This window comes from Berghia stephanieae, chromosome 5, assembly GCF_034508935.2.
Source record: "Berghia stephanieae isolate SIO BIC M18660-M18661 chromosome 5, UCSD_Bste_1.3, whole genome shotgun sequence".
NCBI classification, from domain to species: Eukaryota; Metazoa; Mollusca; class Gastropoda; order Nudibranchia; family Aeolidiidae; genus Berghia; species Berghia stephanieae.
In genome coordinates this window covers 26,268,606-26,291,936 of record NC_088364.1, presented here as the reverse complement: position 1 = coordinate 26,291,936, position 23,331 = coordinate 26,268,606, and the positions used below count along the sequence as shown (strand labels likewise).

The following is a 23,331-nucleotide window of genomic DNA, read 5'->3' as shown; positions in this document are numbered from 1 at the left end:
TTTTGTTTTTTCTCAATGCTAATTTATGGGCATTCCATACTTTGAACTATAGAATATTGGTTAAAGCAATTAGACTGATAGACTGGGTAGAAAGGCTAGACCCGAGAAGTGCATGCAAATGGAAAATAGAAGTCAAGACCATTTGCCCATCTAGTAATAAATGTCGGTCCTCCATCTTACCAGTGTAGTCAAAAGCCTTCGTAGGACTTTGCTTTCTATCGCACTCCACTTTAACCCATCAATGTTAACTCCCAATTTCTAAATACCATTCTAGTTAAATAGGTATCAATGCAATAATACATTCATTCACTTCCTTGGTTTTGTGGATGAGATAAAATGGTAAATTTTTTAAATCTTAGATTTTAAAAATAGTTTTTATACCATTTTCACACAATGTAAATTAAAAAATAGCCTACACGCATAGAACAGTGAAAAAATATTCTAAAGAAATAAAACAAACCAAAAAAAATTCATCTTGTCACAATAAATACCATATCCTCTTATATTTCTACCAAATATTCCCAGCCATTTTTTATGGTTATGTTTTTATACATTTTAATCTTCAGGAAAACTTAAAATCAGTCAAAATTCAAACCGACGAATGCCACCAGTTTTTTAAGGACAAGCAATTACACCATATCATCACTAATGGTTGCTCCTTTAAAAAATTATCGTCTTACGCTCAAACAATACCAATCGAAATGAGTAAAACTAGTGATTGATTATTAATGTAGTGATTGAATGAAAATAATTTAGAGATAAAGATGCTGGTTGACAGCATTTTACTTATTTTGATTTCTTTTATTCGAGCATAAAATGATCATTTTTGTTTGTTGTTGTAATTATTTAAATGAAGTGGTTGCATTTATAATTATACCTTGTGTAATTTTGCTATGCATGTCTCATCCTACTCTTCATTTTACTGAAATCACAGGTGAGATTTAACACTGTTCACAGTCACACATTTTTTGGTTTCATAACAGACAGGCTAAAATGATTAATCATCAAAATTGTTGCGGCAGCCAAATTTACAAGCAAAAAAGTCTCTGTGCACGTTCTTGTAGCCGACATCCATTATCACTTCTTGACATCCAATCATGTTGTACATTCTGAGACCTGAAGTGTGCTAGTTGCAATAATTCGAAACAATTGTCTGATATTTTCATACCATAGAATTAAAATAAACAAGCACCCCAGATGTACTTTCAAAAGATCGGAAAGTCTTTTGCCAGTTATCCAGTTTCTGCAGGTATCTAGTTCTCGATGGTGGGTACAAAATAAATCTCATACTCACTTTGTTGAATTCAGGATGGTTACCTCATCAAGAAGTACATGCTACAGCTAAGATATATCACCTCTCTACAAAGGTCTAAAAAGCCTTATAGAGATAACAGTAGATCAATACCAAATGAAGTCAAGTAAAATACAAACTAGAAAATAGGGATATCAAATTTTAAATAGTTTCCCTCTATCTATTGTAGACAGTCATCTTTACTCATTTTTCTTAAATACGTTCTGTCCATAGAATATCAAGCTTTTGAGCAATGAAAACTTTCAAGATTCTTTTACTTGTGGCCAATACATGCCAAATATTTCTAAGCTGTCTGTCTGGATTTTAAATGATGTAATTATGTTTTTGTTGTTTTAGTTAATGGCTGGAGAGGGGTTTTGAGCCCGAAACGTTCTGTGTTTGATATTTGGTTCTTTTTTTAGGCTGTTACATTACTTATTATAGTCCACAGCTTCTTGCTGCTAAGTATCACTTTAAGATGCACGACAGACAACCAGGAGAGCAGGATCACTTTTTCATTTGGATAATAATATCAACAATAATACTCAATTCCGACTGAGTCAGTCAATTTATTTTATTTACTTTTTTTTTTTTTGTCTGTGAAAAAGTTGAAGTTTTGGAATCTTTGAATTTCTTTTTTGCTGGATCTGTCTTTTGATGTTACAAATTTTATTTTTACTTTTTATATATTTAAAAAAAATGTCAGCACTTAACAGAATTGATCGAGCAAAATCGTACTGTTGGAAACCCGACAATTGTCAGAAGATTTACAGGCCTGTATAAAGTAAGGTAGTTAATGGTTGTGTATTTTTGGTCCAAACATAAATAATTAGATATATAGCTCATTTCTAATATCTTTTTTCAAGATTGCTTTGACTTTCTCATGTGGTTGATTAATCTTACGATGTAAGAAATCAACATTCAATTTTAGACATTTAGACACAGAACAGTAAACAGACTAGTAAACAAGTTGACGTCTTAATTTGTCAATTCGTATTTATACTTTTCATGATGAGTAGAACTAATCTTATCTATATCTACATTCTTCTCATTCAGTTTTGGTTAAGAAACTAAACAATACAAAAAGGAAAACGATTTTAACAGCAATAGGCAGACAAATTCAATTCAGCATATCAATGATTGAATAACGGGTTTAATTGTTTACAGGAGTATAAATCAGTTGTAAAATATGACAAAAATTAAAGAATTCAACAAGGACAACTCCGAGCAAGGATATAATATTTTTTTCCAACAGGAACAGATGAAAAAGTTATATAATCATCACCAATACTTGGTCAATCTTTATCTGACATGCTTGCCCATGGCTATAGATGGAAGCGTGGTGTTGTATACTGAGAAAAAACATTTAAATAGGGACCTAATAATGTCTCAGCACTGAGACAAAATAACTAAACAACAATGCTGAGGCACATTGAGAGTAAAACTCTATTTAGCTGAATCTCTTTATAAACGAATTTGAGACTATTTCACATCACACCAGAAGTCAGGGTAGTTTATCATTGAATGCTATGTCACCGGGCTATTTTCAGTTAATGAAAGGGACTTCCCATTAAAATATATGAATGAAAAGCAATTCTAACTTCAACTGCCGACACATTATGGGAAGATTCTATGCATAAAATACAGAAGCCCATTTATGCTGATAAGATTACTCAATTTCAAAAGCAAGTTGTAGCTTTTTAAAGAGCTTTATCCCCTCATCCCCCAATCCAACCCCCAAGACAATAAAGACACACTATAAGTGAATTAAGAGACATAAAAGCAAGCACACAATAGTACCGAAGATTGTTGAAAGGTAAAGAAAGACTTTCAATCACAGCCATGCTTAAAACAATGAAAATAGGAAATTGTTTTCCAAGAAATATCTATCCACGTAATTTACAGCAATTTATCAAAAGTTATTGACAGTTACAGTTATTTAAGAATGTATCAGCAAAAATTAATCATTAGAGCACCAGTTAAAAAAATATATTATAAAAAATACCTGCATGTATGAATATAAAAATTAAGAGTAATATTTCTTGATTACTTTATTTAAAAAGCAAAATTTGTATTGTGCCCATTGTTTGTCAAATATAGAACAGAGCTTAAAAAAAAATATAGATTGAAATATATTATATGAAACTAGATACCTGATTCTGTTGTGCCCCCCCCCCCCCCCCACTCCCCACACAGGGACTATGTACCACTGAAACTGGTTGCTGTTACTGTTTTGCCGAGCAACTAGACACATATTTGAAATGTTTGGTCCCGATAAAAATCATGTTGATTTGTATGATATAACCTAGTAAATTGATTTTGATTTGACTTGACTTGACTTAGATGCCTTTCGCGTCTCGACCGAAAGATCGGGTCGCCTTGGCTGTTTCCAGTATTTCCTGTGTGAGGTGTCTCCAATATTGCCGGTCCTCCGCTAGGGTTCTCAGATTTTCAAGGTCCCCTGCCGTTATGAGACCAATGCTTTGTCCAAGTGTTGTGAGGTTTTTGTTTAGGATCACAGGGAGTGTTGTGATCGGTCTTCCTCTGAAAAGGTTCCCGTGTTTTTGGAAATATCCCGACATGGCTTGGTTAGCTGGTATGTTTTTGTCCCTGCGTAGTATGTGACCGAAAAGTTGCCATCGTTGTTGTAAAATGTCAAGGAAGGTTGGTCTTTCTTTTGTGATCTTATAGAGTGATTCATTTGAGATCTTTTTTGGGTATTTGATGTCCAGTACCCTTCTTAGCTGTGTGCGATGGAAGGCATCCAGATGTTCTTCTTCTGATTTTGTCAACGCCCAAGTGCCACAGTTATACAGAAGTACCGGTTTTACAAGAGCACGGTACAGTTTCAGTTTGGTTTTTCTCTTTATTTTGTCACCTCTAATCCATACATTGGTGAGTTTTGATTTGCTATTTTAAATTGCCAAATGCAGTTCACAGCAGAAAAAAACAAACTTTCTCTGAATTCAAAATCGAGAAATATCGAATTTACCTGAAATGGGTTTCTCCGTAATATTCTACAATGAAAGGAATTTGGTGACATTAAGTCTTATTCAACAACCATTTACAAATGGGCTTTGATTTTGTTCTAACCAGGTTTTTTTTACTTTCTTGTCTTACCATCTTCACTATGATATCAATACAACTGATGTGACTTAGGCACTGCTGAGTCAAATCATTGTTCCTGATTACTTGGTGAAAATGGTAAGGACTGCCATTATAAATGGGTTTATAATGGGAGAAATAATTATCATTTGAACAAGATTTAGTCTCCCTCATAGCTCAACACAAGATTAACACAAGATTGCCGACCCTTATTTTTAGGAATTAACAAGAAGCTGAAGTACAAAGGAGATTTCAAAAAGTGCAATAACTATAGGACCATAAGTCTCATTAGCCACCCAAGTAAAATACTTCTGCAGATAATACTAAACAGAATGAAATAAAAAACCAATGATATCCTGGCAGAAGAGCAAGCTGGTTTTTGAGCTGGAAAGAGCACAGTACAAGTCTTCAATAACAGAATTCTGAGAGAGAAATTCCTTCAACACCAAAAAGAACTATTTCACAATTCCATAGATTTCCGGACAGCGTTTGACAGGGGACAAAAGATGACAGATGAAAGATGACAGTTTGTGGGATACACTACGTTTTTATGGTTTGGAAGAAGGTCGAATCCAAATAATTGAAGCACTCTACAGAACTGCAACAAGTGCAATTCTCAACAACAATGAGCTTGGTGAGTTCTTCCGGACAAATGTGGGCATCAGACAAGACTGCATATTCTCCCCAATTCTCTTTAACGTCTTCCTAGAGAAAATTATGAGTGAAGCTCTCAAAAATCATCAAACCTCTGTATCAATTGGCAGACGAAAATAGTGTAATTTGCCTTTTGTTGACGACATAAACCTCATGGCTGAAAGCGAACAAGAATTACAAGATATAACTAACTCATTTGCACATAAAGCAATGCAGTATGGCATGGAAATAAGTACAGAAAAGTCTCAGATACTAGTAAACAGCAGACATGATGGACATGCAGAAATTTCAATCCATAATGAAAAACTTGAGGAAGTGTCAACATTTAAATACTTGGTACTTTCACTGGTACTTTCCATCTTACTATATGGCTGCCAGTCATGGACATTAACTGCAGAATTAGAGTGCAGAATCTCTGCTTTTGAGATGAACAGTTATCGAAAACTCCTGCAAGTGGCGTATACAGAACACAGAACCAATAAAGACGACTGGAAGATGTGCAAGATCTGGCAGGACGACAGGAACCCCTCATCACCACAGCTAGAAGAAGGAAACTGTCATGGTTTGGCCACAATGTGAGGTATGAAGGTTTGTGCAGAACGATGATGGAGGGTACCCTTGAAGGAGGAAGAAGAAGAGGAAATCAAAGGAAAGTTTGGATGGACAATATCAAGGAATGGACAAGAATGAAGATGGAAGAACTCTTGGAGAATTCCAACAATAGAGAAGAATGGTGGAAAGGGGTGAGAGCTCCATCCCGTGTATCCCCCTGACGATCATCAGATCGTGGGATGAATGAATGAATGAATGAATGAATGAAGTACAGGGTATTTTTAAAAAAATGATTATCCTTTGATAACAAACTTTAATGACTCAAAAACTAAGGTAAATTAACATGTCTTTTTTTCACAATGTGTAGGTATTACATACAATTTATTTGACACCCATTTGAAGTGTGCACCAATTCTAAGATTCGTAACATGTCATGATGTGCATTTTTTGGTGCGTCAGGTCCTATGAACGTCTTATTTACGTGCCGCTGTAACTCCAGAAATGCTTCTTAGCATATGGAATGAACTAAAAAAAGGACTGCAGATGCTAACAAAAATTGTAGGGACTCATATGGAGCTGTGACTTTATCACAAGCTGTGTAAGATAATTATATTTGGAAGTTATGTTCAATAAAGTATTCATAAACCCATGGTTGACACACATATAGATTTCTGTTTTCAGCATAAACGTGCATGCAACATGAAATTTGCCATACTTTAAAATTTGCATGATTACAAAAATAAACCCTCATGATGCTAGCTTCAGATTTAAAATAAAACTTAAATAAATTTTCTATCCAATGGTGAAACTTGTATGAGCGAATTCTTTCCCTGGTTAAGCTATCAAAATTGCTTACTGAGTAATAATACAAAAAACCTTAATTGTAATGTCTTTCAACAAAACTCTAAATTGCTTTAATGAGATAAGAGATTGCAAAGCCTTTGGAATGATGAGTAACATATGCTTCAGCCTTTTAAAATAGGCTTGTTAATGCATTTATTTAGATCTCAATTTACACACACATACACAATCACACACATATAATAATAATAATAATAATAATAATAATAATAATAATAATAATAATAATAATAATAATAATATAATAATAATAATACTAATAATAATAATAATAATAATAATAATAATAATAATAATAATAATAATAATAATAATAATAATAATAATAATAATAATCTTTATTGTCCAAACAGGCAATTATTGTAGTAGTAATAACGATGATAATAACACCGATAGTAATGATGATAATAATAAAATAATAATAATAATAATAATAATAATAATAATAATAATAATAATAATAATAATAATAATAATAATAATAATAATAATAAAAAAAAAATAACAATAATAAAAATAATAACAACAACAATAATAATAATAATAATAATAATAATAATAATAATAATAATAATAATAATCAATAATCATAATAATAATAATAATAAATAATAATAATAATAATAAGAAGAAGAAGAAGAAGAAGAAGAAGAAGAAGAAGAAGAAGAAGAAGAATGATAATAATAATAATCTCTCTCTCTTTCTCTCTCTCCTTCTGTCTATCCATCTATCTATTCCTTCTAATTCCAGTCACCATTGTTCAGACAGTTATTTTATCTCTACTCGACATTTTGTTGATTTCTTTGGGGATGAATGTGTTCTTATGCCTGCTGGTGTGACATTTAGCTTCCCGGTACCGCACGCTTGATCTCAGCAGTTCGAACTTTGGACTGTATATATATTGGTAGCCCTTACAATTTGATCTTGGTTACTAAAAAATGAAAAATTACCATTTTGTAATATATTCCTAACTTCATTTCATCTGAAAATAAAGCTATGAAATTGCTAATATTATTAAAACACAAACAAAACACCATTTCCCAAAAATAATCGAAAAAGCAAATAATTTAAATCGTTTTCTTTCCAATCCATGCTCCCGTTAAAAAAACCCACAAAAATTACCCCTCCAATTTTGCATGCGTTAGCAATTTAAAACCGAATGGACTATCAAAGACTAATTAAATACATAAGTTTTGAATTAATAAAATATAGAACAAGATTGTTTGAAGGGGGATCATTATAAATAAGAATATATACATGACAGCATTAGATAAATCTTTTAACTTTTAAATACTTATTACAAAAAAGCACAATTGCATTATGAAAATTTTGGACCTATTTCCAATAAAACTTACATCCTGAAGTTATCATTCACTTGATTGAAAGGGTACCATATACTATATTATTGTTATAAATTCCACAATGCAGTTTCAAAAATGCTGTCAAGCGGTGAGCTTATATTATATTATGAGTCAAGATCTGTAAATGTTAGCATCAGCTTTGTACCCTCCAAGCACACATTATTATCCTGTTGTGATGATTTAAGGTCTTCGGTAAATATCAATTTTATTTTAGAATTGACATTTGTCTACTGTTACATTTACCTAAGGTGTAACATGTACCATCTGGCATTGGTAACAAGCAGTACAGTGTCTCATCTTGCAGCAAATTCAAGCAATTTTAAGCATGGTCAGTGACTGGGTGGATGAGAATGATCATAATCTCTGGTCCCAGAATTATGACCTTGGATACACACATTCCCAGACTCAGTGTGAATGAGTACCTGACTACAGGCAGTGATGGATATTGTTAGATTATTAGCACAAAATGAAGGTTTACATATAAATTATTCTGTATGAATGGAAATTTGTTCCATTAGCCAGATGGGGTTATAAATGAAGCATCTTGAAGTGCATTGAGCATTGTAAATCCATTTATATTGCAATACGTAAATGTTAATATTTACCAACTTGTTTATTTTTCTTTATTCAAGAGGTGAGCAATTGTAAACTATAGCCTCACTAACAAGCATTACATTTGTGAGTAAAACTCCCTAATTATTTGTTCCTACCCCTAAAGCAGACATTCCTTTTTTTTATTTTTCGTTGATAGTAATGGCAAAAAGTAATTAAGCTTATTGATAGGGGGCGTTCCTAAGATAAAATAGCGCTTTGTAGATTAATAGGCATAATACAGAAGGCTAAATTTATATGAAAAGATTAGTCTGATGTTACAAATTTATGATTTGATTAGGAGAGTTAAAAATATTGAAAGGGAGCAAGAAACGTCAAAAATGAGGAACCCAAAGAATAAAATGTGCATATTTATAAAACATGATAAAAACAAGTGATATATTAGTATGGTATAAAAAGGGGGGTTTTAAGAATTAATGATCTAGAGAGAATAAAAAAAACGGAAAGAAAAGATATGATATGGTTGTCAGGATCAGCGTTTATCTCACCTGATGAAATGTGATGTGTCCTCTCCACTAGAAGACAAATAAACAAGGTACAGGCATCCATGTAAAAATGTCAAGTTGTTTTAAACAGTTAACTGCCTTACTCTAGAAAAACTCGCATTTAAAATAATTGGCCAGAAAACTCGTCCTTCAAATATCGATTGATTTCAATGACCCTCATCTAGGCAAAACTCTCAATCAAATCTGGGACTTCGCGAGGAAGAAAAAACATATCCAAAAAAAAAAAAATCAGTCTTCCTCCACTCATACATACTTTCTCAGATCTTTATTTTACATCAGTGTCTGCTCCCCAATTTGCCACTCATTCATCATGGCAAAAAGCAGATATTAAATAAGGTGCTTAAGATCTTACAGCTTTATGATAATTGTTGATCGTGATAATCTCTGGCTAAAGAAAATACTGAGATAACTGAAGTCATCTCTCAGCGTCAAACTGATAATATTTAAATCCAAAATTTTAAGAAATTATTTTGAGACCAAGCTTTTGAAATCAAATGCTTAAAATTTTAATGGAAAATGTTGAGAAAAAGTTTGCCAATAGACAAAATGGTTCAAATGGTTAAACTATAAAAAAGGTTCATTTCATATGCTAGCTCCATTGGGAAAGGAGGATAAAAGAAAAATCAGTATATTCTCAAGGAATAGACAAAGCGAAAACATGATCCCTGGTAATGAAGTCGGGTCATAGTGTTCGGATTGAGTTCTTATGAGAGGTACTTGGTTTTATATAAAATATGAATTGTGCCATGAGCTAAGAAAAGAGTAGAAAAGAATTTTATTTTTAGATATATCTGGGTTGAGTTTTTTTTTTAGAGGGGAAGGGAAGAGGGGGGTGGCTCAAAGACCTGTAACTTGTTTGTTATGGTCAAGAAAAAATGGCATCTTTACAGTAAAAGCAACAAAAAAACAAAACAAAAAAAAACAAAAAAACAAAAAACAAAACAAACCCATGAATAAAGTAATCCGGCCTCCACAGTTCTCCACTTAAAAAATGCTTTTCCCCACCACTTTGACAAACTTGTAGTTCATATATCACTATATTAAAACGGATGAAAAAAGTCTCAAAACTTGAGACTTCAAAGGCTGAAAATTTGTGTGTTATCCATTTATCGAAATGTGACGTAAACATTTTTTTGACTAACTGATAAAAGTGTTTTGTCAATGTTCAAAAGTAAAGTAAAGAATTATTTAAATCTTTCTCTAAATTTATCTTAACATGAGATAAAATTTGAAAACAAAACAAAAAAACCATATTATATAAAGGCATAAATAAATAATAAATAAATAAAAAAATAAATACATGCATGCATAAATAAATGGAATTGAGGGAAACACTGGTTTGACTCAAAACAAGGGAGGTATAACAGCCAATTAATCTTTTGGATCGAAAAACTCATGGGTTCAAGTATGGTCACACAATACTCGCATATTTTCTAATTACACCAGAACTGATATAAATAGCCTTATCAAGTATGGAATTTTTCAATTTAAAAAAAAACTGTGAAAATTTATCTTTAAGCAAATCACGATTTGAGAAATCCAATATCATATTCTAACAAAACAGTAATAAAAGGCAATAAGATTTTGAACGTAAAAAATAAGCATTTATCTACAACAACAACAACAACAAAAAAAAAGAAAGAAAAAATGAACAAATAAATAAATAGTTAAAAAAAAAAAAAGACAGCATGCAAAAGTCAAAAATTACAAAATCCCTAATAAACTTCACACTGAATCATTTTGAAAGTAAATCATTTGTATTATGTTATTATATTATTATATTTTTCCTTTTATTAAACAAGAATGATGAGAACAAAATGAAAATCCAACCAACTTTCATACAATTTAAATTGTGCTTCTGATGTTCAGAATAACCGCTAAATCAAATTAAGTTTTCAAAAACTAGGCATGCGAGCAATCTTCTCATATGCTGTATAAAACTGGAAAAGACAAGAATCTGCCATATAATTTTGTAAATTATTTCCATACACGGTAGTTGATGAAATGAGAATTTACCTTTTGAACAATTTAAAAAAGTAAGTGAAAATATTTTGAAACTTTCCCCAACATATGTACTCATATTTTTTTCTTCTAAATCCCAGTTTCAAGAATATGATCCTATAATGTAAATAAAAACCTAAAAAACCCAGAATGAATGTTTATGAAATTATTCATACAAACAATGGTTACCTTCTTTAGTGATGAGGTAGACTGCATTGCTTCCATGATCCAATGGACGGATCACAATACTCACAAAGTTAAATTGGCCCTGGAAAACATTTTAAAAAAAATCAACATTATGAATTAAAAATTAACTGAAAAAAAAACAACAAAAAACAAAAACAAACAAGAAACAAAAACAAACAATAAAAAAAAAACAAAAAAAACAAACAAACAAACAAAAAAAAAAAGCAAACAAAACTATTAAACTTTTGTATACTGGTTTGTAAATGTTGACAAGTAAAATGCATGACATCTGAAACAATGTTAAATCATGATAATTTATCAGAGACTTATGTATGATTATTATCGTTGTTGCTTTCATGATTATTTTTGTCATTAATATTTCATTTGTACATTTAGGATTCATTCGATCATAACCAATTTTCAATTACCAGTTTTCTATGATAGTATTTTTTTGATTTTACATTGCCGTATGATATATTTTTCTTACATTCAAAGTTGTGTAAAACTGTCTGTGAATGATACAATGCAAGCTATATGAGATTCTGTAATTATAAACTATTGTATATGGCATTTAAAGGATAATTCCTATATTAAGTCTTTAGTAAAATAAGATAAGAAACAAAAAAAAAGTCAATGATAACAATATTTCCTTAAAAACCGGATCATAATAATAGGACATCAGATCAGAGAAAATACCCGTTATTCTCATTTTAGCAGGTGGTTAAACCCATTGTCTACAGGTTTTGCATTATTTCCTGTAGCTATAACAATCTAAATAATGAAAGAAATTAGGATTTGAGAGAAATTGAGTCTCATTGTTAAAGGCTTACTATGGACTGTTTGAACTCAACATTAAAAATGATTCAAATGGTTCGCAACAATAATGAAAGAAGTATTATTTTTAAAGTTCATTAAATTCAAAATTCTTCAAAAAATATTTTGAAAACGACTATATATATAAAAAGATAAAAAATTTAAGTACAAAACAGTTTTAACCACAATTATGAATCATGGTTAACTTGTGAGTGTTTTCCTATTAGAGCCAAAATGTTACCCTCTGCCTCAATCTGAGATTCTGTTGGGAATGAGCCAGAGTTCTATAATCGAATCAGAGGTAAATGTCAATAGGATTACAGTTTCTGAATTTTTTGCAGTTTTTGAAACTACATTCAACCTCCATTTTAAAAATTGCTGTTAAAAAATTGGACCTCTTCCTTGGACTTATCTCCACCTGTTGATGTTAATGTAAATTACATGTCATTTTGTAGGATCATTATATTTATTTAACACTAGGAACATGCTATTTCCCACATTCTTTTCAAAATTCGACTGACTGTAGACCTTGCATGTCATTCCAATTGTATCTTTTATTCACTATGTTTTAAGAAATATGTTTCGCAAAAATGAGAAATTCTATTGGTTTTAAGTAACATGATGTCAAAGTTGGATCTTTTTCATATATCAATTAGTTAACAAAAAAAATCTAAGTTCATAAATGGATTTTCAAAATTCAAAAAGCGTTTTCCAAGACGAACAGAATACTTTATGATTATAGTAAAAGAAACCCATCTTTAATATTCATAAATTGTATCTTATTTTACCTAATAAAAGGTGCATATGCAATGGTTGCTATGGGCTATAGTGGATAAATTGGATTATTATTTTTATTTTAAATATAATAATAACAATAATAATAATAATAAAAATAATAATAATAATAATAATAATAATAATAATAATAATAATAATAATAATAATAATAATAATAATAATACTATTATTATTATTATTATTGCTATCATTACTATTGTATTATCATTATTATTATTATTATTATTATTATTATTATTTATTATTATTATTATTATTATTATTATTATTATATATAATATAATATATATAATATAATAATAATAATAATAATAATAATAATAATAATAAATAATAATAATAATAATAATAATAATAATAATAATAATAATAATAATAATGAATATAATAATAATAGCATAATAATAATAATAATAATAATAATAATAATAATAATAATATAATAATAATAATAATAAATAAATAGCAACCACCCACACACTTACACACACACACACAAACATACATATATATACAAAAATAGGCCCACACATATGTATATTTTTTTAAAAAATCAAAAAATCATAAAGTGCCCTGTAAAATAATTCAGACTAAAGGTGCTTCTTAAATGTTTAGAACACTAGGAGCAGATTTTGTTCTAAAACTGAGAGAGTTCCACATATGTGGATCTGTATAGTTAAAAGCTTTTTGGTGAAAATTATTAATACAGTATATTTCTTTTATTAAAAAATGTTCTGATGATCTTAAGATACGATGAGGTGTATAGACTTCAAAAAGAACTTGTAAGTAAGAAGGACCTAAATTAGTAAAACATTTATAGGCGTATAAAAGAATTTTGTACTCTATTCAGTAGTGAACAGGGTGACAGTGAAGGTTGTGTTGAGTAAAAGTAATGTGCTCTCTTGAGTTTTTAAGAGTAGTAAGTCTGGCTGCCTTATTTTATATCTTCTGTAGTCTATCGATAGAATACTTGGGGCAACTAGACAATAATATTTTCTACTAAGTATTAGAGAAGATACTAATAATTTCGTTATATCAATATCCAGCATGGATATTATGCTGGAGATTCTTTTTAAACAAAAATTACATTTTTGAATAATTTTAGAAAAATGAGTTTGCATAGTAATTTTACTGTCAAAATAAACACCAAGATTTCGGACACTGTTTCTAGATATCCTTATTTTACAATCTACAATATTAATATAAGTAGACGATATTACATTTTTGGAACAGCTGTTTTCTAACAATATTTCGGTTTTGTCATTGTTTAATTTTAATTTGTTAATTGTCATCCAGTCTTTAATGGCAATGATACAAGACTCCAACTTTCGAATAACTTTGTGCTTATTACAGGAGTCAATAAAGTTGTTTATCATCAGCGTAAAAATGAAAGCCAGCAGAAAAAGAGCTAATGACATCCTTGAGAGGTGCAGTTTGCATTATGAATAAGAGGCCCTAAGACTGATCCTTGTCGAATGCTAAAAGATAAGGAACAGTATCAGAGACATGTTTGTGATTATGCTAACAAACTGCCCCCTACCACTCAGATAAGAATAAAACCAATTTAAAACTGCTCCATCAATGCCAAAAACACTTTTTAATCTGAATAGTAGAATATGTTGATAAATGGTATCAAAGGCCGCACTGAGGTCGAGATGTACAAGAATAACACTTTTTTTCTTAACCAAGTATTTAACTATATCATTATGGACACACACAGTGAACTTTCAGTGCTATGACCTTTTACAAGTGGTAACTACTTACAAACTTTTACTTACTGAAATGGTTCCAATTTTATACTGCTCAGAACTGTCATTGTAGACAATGGACACAAAATCGTTGCCAATGTGACTCTTCTTGTAGTTACAATTGACATCACTTGGTCGGCTCCGCATCAATGTAGCAACGTGAAACACCACTGAAGAGGAAATCATAACAAATAGAGCATAAATAATACTACATTACAGGTTGGTAGAAATACATGTCCATTAAAATGTTAAAAGATCTCTCCAGAGAAAAGGGGACAGTAAATGCAATTTTTCATTGAAAACAATACTGCAATGGTCAATCGAAAAAACAGAATCACTTTATCTAGGCTTCATTGATTATTCCAAAGCTTTTGATTCAGTACAACACATAACGCTCTTCAAAATCTTAGAAAAGATCGGCGTAGACAGTAAAGACCTTCGACTTGTGAAAAACTTATACTGGAATAAAACAGTGTGTGTCAAACTTGATAATGAAACATTGGACTTCTTTAACATTGAGAAGGGAGTAAGACAAGGTTGCATCTTATCACCAAACCTTTTTAACATATATAGTGAAATAATATTCAAAGAAATTGAAGATATGAAAGGTGTCGTTGTTGGAGGGCAGAATATAATTAGCATAAGCTACGTAGATGATGGTACTCTGATGGTATACTCTTCAGAAAACGTGCAGAAAATTTTAGATATACTGATGAGTAAAAGTGAAAAGATGGGCCTGAAACTAAATGTTAAGAAAACCGAATGCATGGTGGTCTCAAAGAATGACAACAACACGACCTTCCACTTGTAAAGCAAAGGAGAGACCATCAAACGAGTAAAGAAATTTAAATATTTAGGCACTATCATTACCCGTGACGCACATGACATAGAGGATATAAAACAAAGAATAGCAATAGCTAAAAACGTGTTCCATGAAATGCGACCAGTTGTGTCAAACAACAACCTTAAATTGAAGACCAGAATGAAAGTAGTGGAAATATATGTTATAAGTACCCTTTTATACGGTTGTGAAAAGTGGACGCTTGACAAAGAATGTGCTAGGAGGTAGAGCATTTGAGATGTGGCTGTATAGAAGAATGTAGAGGCTATCACGGACAGACAAGTATATGAACGAGGAAGTGTTGGAGAAGGTGGGAAACGGAAGAATGTTGATTGATACCATCAGAAAGGGGCAGTTACGGTTTCTGGGACATGTGTGGAGAAGGGACAGAATAGAAAAGTTGGTAACATATGGGATGATCGAAGGGTAGAGAGCTAGAGGAAGACAAAGAATGACATATCTAAATAACCTAAGAATGGCCAAAAGTAATTTTAAAAGCAACACAGATTTCATGCGCAATGCAGAGGATCGTGATTCGTAGAGACAGCTGACTGGCAACGTGCTCAAGAGTACAAGCAAGATTGATGATGAAAATGTTTTAAAAAACAATAGAAGAAGAAGAAGAAGAAGAAGAAGAAGAAGAAGAAGAAGAAGAAGAAGAAGAAGAAGAAGAAGAAGAAGAAGAAGAAGAAGAAGAAGAAGAAGAAGAAGAAGAAGAAGAAGAAGAATAGTAATAATAATAATACAGTGGTTTCCGTTTATGAGCCCCGTCCTCCAGAATCAAGCAGAGCATGCTTATAGCCGAATCGTGCTAATATGCAGATTCAGATTATTTTTTGCTAAGTATATGTCCAATAATCATATAACAGTAAATATAACTTTTTTCTCTGAGTTTCTAAATTTATACATAATGCTTTGCACTGGTTGTCAACAAACACATGCGTGACATAAAAAGGTGCAATCTTGTCATCATACCACATATTGTAGGCCCCATTAATACCTCTGTACATAACTGTGGTTATCAAAATGACTATCTGCATCGATGATTGATTATGACCTTAGCCTTCTAGATTGCTATGATTATGACCAAGCATGATGAAAGTCTAAGCCCTTCCTTCCCTTCCCCCACTTCCAGTACCAAGTCAATGTCATCACAAGTGGACGATGTACCCATCCCTAACTCAATGGCTCATCCCTATTTATTGTTATCACTTAAGAATAAATGATGGACTGTTTCATCACTGAAGTGTCAATTGTCTTGTGCATGGACGCTAAATGGTGAAGCCGTTTCAAACCAAAACCATTCGCATGTAAGTAAAGTGATCTACTGATTAAACTATCACACCCCTTAGATTTCAGAACTGTATTCATATTTCTCATGCTCAGTCAGAGAATGCATTCATTTTATTAAAATAATTACCAGCATTGCCTTCATTACATTCAAGCATTTTCCAAAGTTCATTTATCTTATCAAGCAGCAGTCGAGTCGAAACAGTGCTTCCTATTTCCTTCCTACTTTTCACTTGCTCAATTGAAAAAGCAACAAACTAACAGGAAAATAGACTAAGTTCAATTCCTAGTTAGAAAAAAAAATAGGGCAATCAAGAGAAGTTGGGCTCTCTGTGAACCTCAAGCACTTTGTCCCACTTAAGTTTTAATAAATTCCAAGTTTATTTGAACTTTCATTTTAAATTGACCCATCAATGTAATGATTTTGAATTTTAAAAAATTCTAACTCATTTTGATTAATTGACAAAACAAAAATGGCAAAAGTGCCAGCTGATCACCAACAAAAATTCTCTTGAAATATCCTGGGGTATTCTTCGGCTGCGTGTATCAATCCTATAACTAAAAAACTTTTTGGAGCTCAAATTTTCTTCAAATGAAGAAAAGTTGGAGCCAAGACTATATTTGTTGTGGTCTTTATCAAAATAACTTTTATCATTTATTCTGTTCAGTGCTTATACTGTGCACAGCTTCAGATAGGCTGGTATTTACTAAAAGAATAATGTCTCTCACCCCTCAATGATTCATCATTCCAAGCTACAGTAAACTTGCCATCCTCACTCGTCAAACCTCCCAAATATAATTTCTCTTTCTCTGCTTCCTCAATTGAAATCATCTGTCCCAAGTCTTGAATGAACTGAGTGTAACGAGGAGATCCATATTCGTTGCTTAGGAGGGTTTTCTCCTCGCTTTTCTGTTTAGTTGATGATGGAAGAGTTTAAAAAATCATTAAAACAGTTTTGTACCTCTCATTTCCCTGAAATTTCAAAATAATTCTAAAAGAATTTTACATTGCAATATCATTCGCAAAAGCAGCAAACTTCTATTCCCTTAAGTACAAATTGTCCGAATTTGTTAAACAACTGCTCCAACACCATTCTTACATTATATCTCACTTCACTGTTTTATCATAGTTTACTATTTTCATAAAGAAAGCCATAACAATGTTCCAAACTCATACTTTATTTCCATAAAGAAAGCCATAACAATGTTCCAAACTCATACTTTATTTCCATAAAGAAAGCCATAACAATGTTCCAAACTCATACTTTATTTCCATAAAGAAAGCCATAACAATGTTCCAAACTCATACTTTATTTCCATAAAGAAAGCCATAACAATGTTCCAAACTCATACTTTATTTCCATAAAGAAAGCCATAACAATGTTCCAAACTCAGACTTAAATTGAGTCAGCATCTATTATTTTTTACTTAGTAAAAATGGTCTGCAGTAATGACTAATAATGGGAGACATTATGATTTGTAAGAAATTCAGTGTCAGTTTGAATATTAAAAGAAAATAAAAACAAAGTCATGGTATTCTACTTACCTGTCCTTTGCCCATGTACAAAACTCCAATCTTGTGAGTTTCATAAGGATAGATGTGATCCAATCTCTCCACTGTTCGCTGAAATTCCTATTTTGGACATAAATGAAAAAGAAAAAAAAACAGAGTTGGAACTGAACTGAACTCAGCAATGGGTGATTTGAGGAGCCATATTTTGTTTCATGACTGTAAGAGCAATTCTATTATTAGAAAGAACCGAGGAAAAACAATTTTAAAAAGGATAAATCATAATGGGAGGAAGGACAGATTTAAATGATATTCATAATAGACGTAGTGTTGTTCAATTACAAACTCAGATTTATTAGTAGGTCAACTGAAAATACCTTTTTTATATTGCATTGCATTATTCTTTTAAATAATTGTTTTTGAAGACGTAAAATTTGTAGTATAAAATGGACAAAATGACAAACATATATACACTCATCCACCTGAGGAACGTACACAAATATAATATAGGCATTGCAGCAAAAATGCTAATCACTATAATCCCTTGCTCAAACATGCTTTGCCAGCCATAACTGATGAACCTTGAACATACTATCAATAATTGTATTTCCATAAATCTTAAGACTGACCCCAGTATTTGGTACACGAATAGGGACTTCCTGACTCTGTATGAGTGGGTGGCAATGGTAAAGTTGTAAGAACACAAAGCTAGGATTCAGCCCTCCCTTCCCATCCTTCCCAGAGGTGTTTTTGTAATGGTTGCCATCTGGCTCATCTCCCATGCTGCCTTCATGGGCAGGACTCATCACTGAGATGGTGTGGCCTCGTCGCTTCATCTTTCGTAGTTCAGGGACTTCATCACGCCAAGATGAACTGCTGTCGTCTGGGACATCGATTGATTCTGAAACAAAATAATCATGTGTGTCCTATGGTCTTAATCTGATTTTATATCAATGTGAAACAAAAATGCTAAAACAATAATTTGTTTCTGTTTTTTTTGTTTTTTTTACGCATTTCATATCATCAATAGAGGCATATTGATCCTCCACAAGCTTTGTTTGATTTGAAATTCTAACCATACGTATCTTATTATTTTTTTACTAAGAGAGTAGTAACAGCAATGCAACTCTTGACTTCAACTTACTTATTAACTTATCAAAACCAGTTACCAAATTAAATGTGTTCTAGGCCTTCGGGTCTTGCACTATGATATAAAAATTGTCCCTTACTTCAACTTGAATGAGGTCTGAATTGCTAAGGCCCAAATGTATTATTTTTGCTAACCTTTTGATAAAATTAGTGATATATCATGATAGTTTTGAAGTCAAATAGGACCCCAACCTGTAGAAGCTTGCTTAATTCGACTCAAATTTTATAACCAGAATTTCAATTCAATTGTCAGCACCTGTTCACACCAACAAAACACATATCAGCATAATAAGGTAATGGATCATATCTATCCTTTAGGAATATTTCCTTTTGCTGCTTAAGTTTATATATAGTACACATAAAAGAAGACAGCATGGTAAGCTCTCACTTCAGGGATGATGGAAACAGCCAAAGTTTCAAAGTCAGACAACCTTGTTAGCAGAAAGTACTAAGTAATCCAAGTAAGTCTTATCTCCTGACACATCAAGCTACTTACGTGGAATCTTCTTTTCTGCTGATGATGTCAACTTTAACTTGTGTGGTCTGCTTTGACCAGGCAAATCCATTGAAAGACTTCTTGTCGCCACAGGTTTTTTCCCTTTTCCTGGGGACATTTGGGTAGTTTGGGTCTTTGTCTCAATTTTTTCCGATCTGTTTGAAGGTGTTTTGACTTTTTCTGGTTTACAGGCTACTGAGGATTCAGAGTAATTAAAACTGGAAGTCATGGCTACCCCAGCTGTCATTGTAGAGGCAGTGGTTGTTGTGTTTTCAGCAGTGGCAGCTAGGAGAACATCACCACAACCACCCACAGCACTATTTGTAGTTGAGGGCATACTGTCATGACTAGAGTCGAACACATCTTCCAAAATGTTTGACGTGGAGGTGGAAAGTGAAAAACTGGTTGTTGATTTAGAATCATCTTCGCTCTGACTCACTTTCTTTGCAAATTGGCTGCTACATTGCTTTGGCAAAGTGAGTTGTCCAATGTTCTTGGTTTCAAATCCTTCATTTCTGACACACCCAACTCTGTCTCCAGTCTTGGAGAAGTCATCAGCTTTGCTTGGAGATGATTTACAGCTTGTGACTTCTATCCTTTTCACTACGGTCTGTTCTGGGCTGAGTGATTTGTCCCCTTGATTTTTCATATTGAGGACTTCTGATTCAAGAAGAGGAATGCCGTAAGTCAGAGAGGGAGAGGAGCTGATTCTACGTAGAGATGAGGGAGAGTGAACCAGATCCTGATTTCCAGATGATGCAGATGTATCTGCTGATGCTGCTGGGACTTGCTGTGGTGATGTCACCTGTAGATAATTCGTCATTGTAAGTGAAACATGTAATGTTAGTCTTGAGTTTACAATCATGTTTAAGTCGATATTTTTAGCATGATTTGCAGTAAAAAAAATACTTTAACAATAGGGGCTTATTGTTGCAGAATAAGAGGATAAATTCTTTATTAAAGCATGTGAGAGCAGTAAAAATTAATTTTGCTTTGTGAAAAGTATACTAAATCAATTTGAAAAATTACAAAGGATATAAAGAACAGATATAAAGATATAATAAATCTTTAAGCACACATACATTATTAAATCACAGATTTTAGCATATCTCATTACGTAAATAATGTGAAAACTCACAACATTAGTATTAAGTGAAATTGAGCTTGGCTCTTCATCCTCTTGGAACACTGAAAAATAAGGTTCAAAATTATCTCAAAATTTAAAAAAATTCAAAGTAGGATAAATTATATAAAGTAAGTACGGAAAGTAGTAATTCCTTGTATTGAAGAAATTCCTGCATTGTAAGCTTTTATCACATAAAGAAACTTTGTAAGTATTATAAAAATATACAAAATATATATTTTTATATAGCGCAATATCCATGTAATGTGCTCAAAGAGCTTTACAAGGGGTTCCTGACCAACAGCAACAGATGACATATAGAACAAGACATGAAGCCTGTTAGGTGATATTACATTTTTTTCCGACAGAGACAATGGCCAGGTATTCATTCTACACCCGAAAGCGATTGTCATACCACAAGACCCCATAGCCGCACAATATTATAATCAATTTCATAGAAAATGTGTGTGTGTTTGTGTGTACGTTATGTCAATCCATAATCCAAAGTAAGTGTAAAATGCAGTACTCTGTAAAGGTGATAAATACTCCATTTTGTCATCTATTTTAGTGTCTAATAAAATAAGCACCCTGCCTGGCAGTGTTTTTCAAGAGCACACTATCGTAAACAATGAGAGGGTAAATAAATAAAATCATTACTGTACAACACATGTATGTCATTTTCACTTACAATTCTTCTCTGCTTCAGAGAAGTGTTGGGAATGTAACGTTTCATATTCCTCTTCACAGAGACTTCCACTATCAATCTTTCCAAGACTCTCTGAATCTGGAGTTCTGACAGTAAAAGTAAAAAAAAAAAGAGATGAAATATTTTATACTTCTACAGTCATTTCAGTACTGACCTTACTATTGTATTCATCAAGCAACACCATTACTCAAACTCTCTCTCGTGATCATTCAGCAATTCCATGAGGCTCCCATGGAATTTGAGTCTACATCTGTTTTTGTACCATAAAATGGACAATAATAATTGCTTGCTACCTACAGAATATACTTATAAATCACAAAGTTCATTTTTTGAGATCTACCATACAATGAGGGGGGTCCCAGAAGCTCATCTCACATGTAAAGAGACTGATGTTGGACTCACATGTAGTCAAGATTATTTCTCTCCACCAAGCAGTAACTGTCAGCTAGGTCTGTTAGATTTGGCAGAAAATACTTTGCAATAGACTTGCATCTACCTTGTTGTTTCATAGACTTGTATTCTATCCAAATGGAAGCAAGCGATTACTTGATTGAGACATTTTACAGATATTATCCCACTTGACTAGGTGTATTAACAGAGAGTGTAAGGGTGCTAGCAAAAGAGGGCACCTATTAGATGAATTCCGTTACACAAAAAACCAATTTGATTTATGTGATTTGATGGGAGAATAAAAGAAGTAATGTAAAATGCCCCAAGCAGGGTCAAATTGTGGAAAAGCGCTTCACAAATCAGCATCATCATCATTATTTTTAACAATAGTTTTAGTCAGTCATCTGCTTTCATCTGGACGAGCCGATGGTATGATGAAAAAATGTTATTCTCTATTGTCCTCTGGCACTTTTCTACTCACTTCATCTCTTGTTGTTACCAACATAAGTGCCTGCTCCACTCACTTTTCTGAATTAAAAATTCACCCCATATACCGGAGCATACTCAATGTCTCAATCGTTTCTATGTTATATGTTTGTGTTGAGAATATTGGCTATTAAGCTTAACTGCTGGCCAGGTAACTTCGCGATGGTTGTGTGGTGAACCCGCGGTCTCCAGAAGTTGGTGAGAGAGAGCTCTAAGAATGACCTGAGTTTGATACAAATATTTTTGTGTTCGTGGATAGCTCATACGGTAGAGTCATGCTCTCACCGGCCAGGCGGAGTTGTCGTACCAATTAGGTCGCCCGTTCAAGCTCCACCACCGCCGCGAAAAATTTTTTTTTTCTCTATTGTCCTCTGGCACTTTTCTACTTACTTCATCTCTTGATGAAAAATCACTCACCTTTGGGTAAGGTTCTGGGTCCAAATCCCTTTGACAACATTGGGATTTTCTATGTTGTGACCTCAGTTTTCCCAATAATCAAAACACAGACAGACAGACTTTATAGTTTTAATTACCCTTAAAATACAAAGATCACAACAGAAGAGAGGAACAAGATATGAAGTGAATAGAAAAGTGCCAGAAGACAATAGAGAATAAAAAATTTTCGCGGCGGTGGTGGGGTTTGAACCTGCGACCTTATTGGTACGACAACTCCGCCTGGCAGGTGAGAGCGTGGCTCTACCGTGTGAGCTATCCACGAACACAAAAATATTCGTTTCAAACCCAAAGTCATTACTAGATCCCTCTCTCACCCACTTCTTGAGACCGCCGATTCGTTCGTACACCACCATCGCGAATAATTTTGACCAGCAGTTAAGCTTAATAGCCAATATT

General features: G+C 32.5%; 1 protein-coding gene across 1 annotated transcript in view; it reads right to left on the bottom strand.

The window, feature by feature from the left end:
- Positions 1-23,331, bottom strand: part of LOC144973905 (tuberin-like) — a 111,627-nt gene that overhangs the window by 5,632 nt on the left and 82,664 nt on the right. The window contains exons 31-39 of the mRNA XM_078916791.1: positions 21,586-21,689; positions 20,913-20,962; positions 19,775-20,579; positions 18,759-19,030; positions 18,166-18,252; positions 17,349-17,529; positions 14,519-14,658; positions 11,133-11,211; positions 8,925-8,951 (exon numbers count right to left, since the gene is read on the bottom strand). Coding sequence (XP_078772917.1) covers positions 8,925-8,951; positions 11,133-11,211; positions 14,519-14,658; positions 17,349-17,529; positions 18,166-18,252; positions 18,759-19,030; positions 19,775-20,579; positions 20,913-20,962; positions 21,586-21,689 — 1,745 coding nt within the window. The remainder of the gene's footprint in view (positions 1-8,924; positions 8,952-11,132; positions 11,212-14,518; positions 14,659-17,348; positions 17,530-18,165; positions 18,253-18,758; positions 19,031-19,774; positions 20,580-20,912; positions 20,963-21,585; positions 21,690-23,331) is intronic.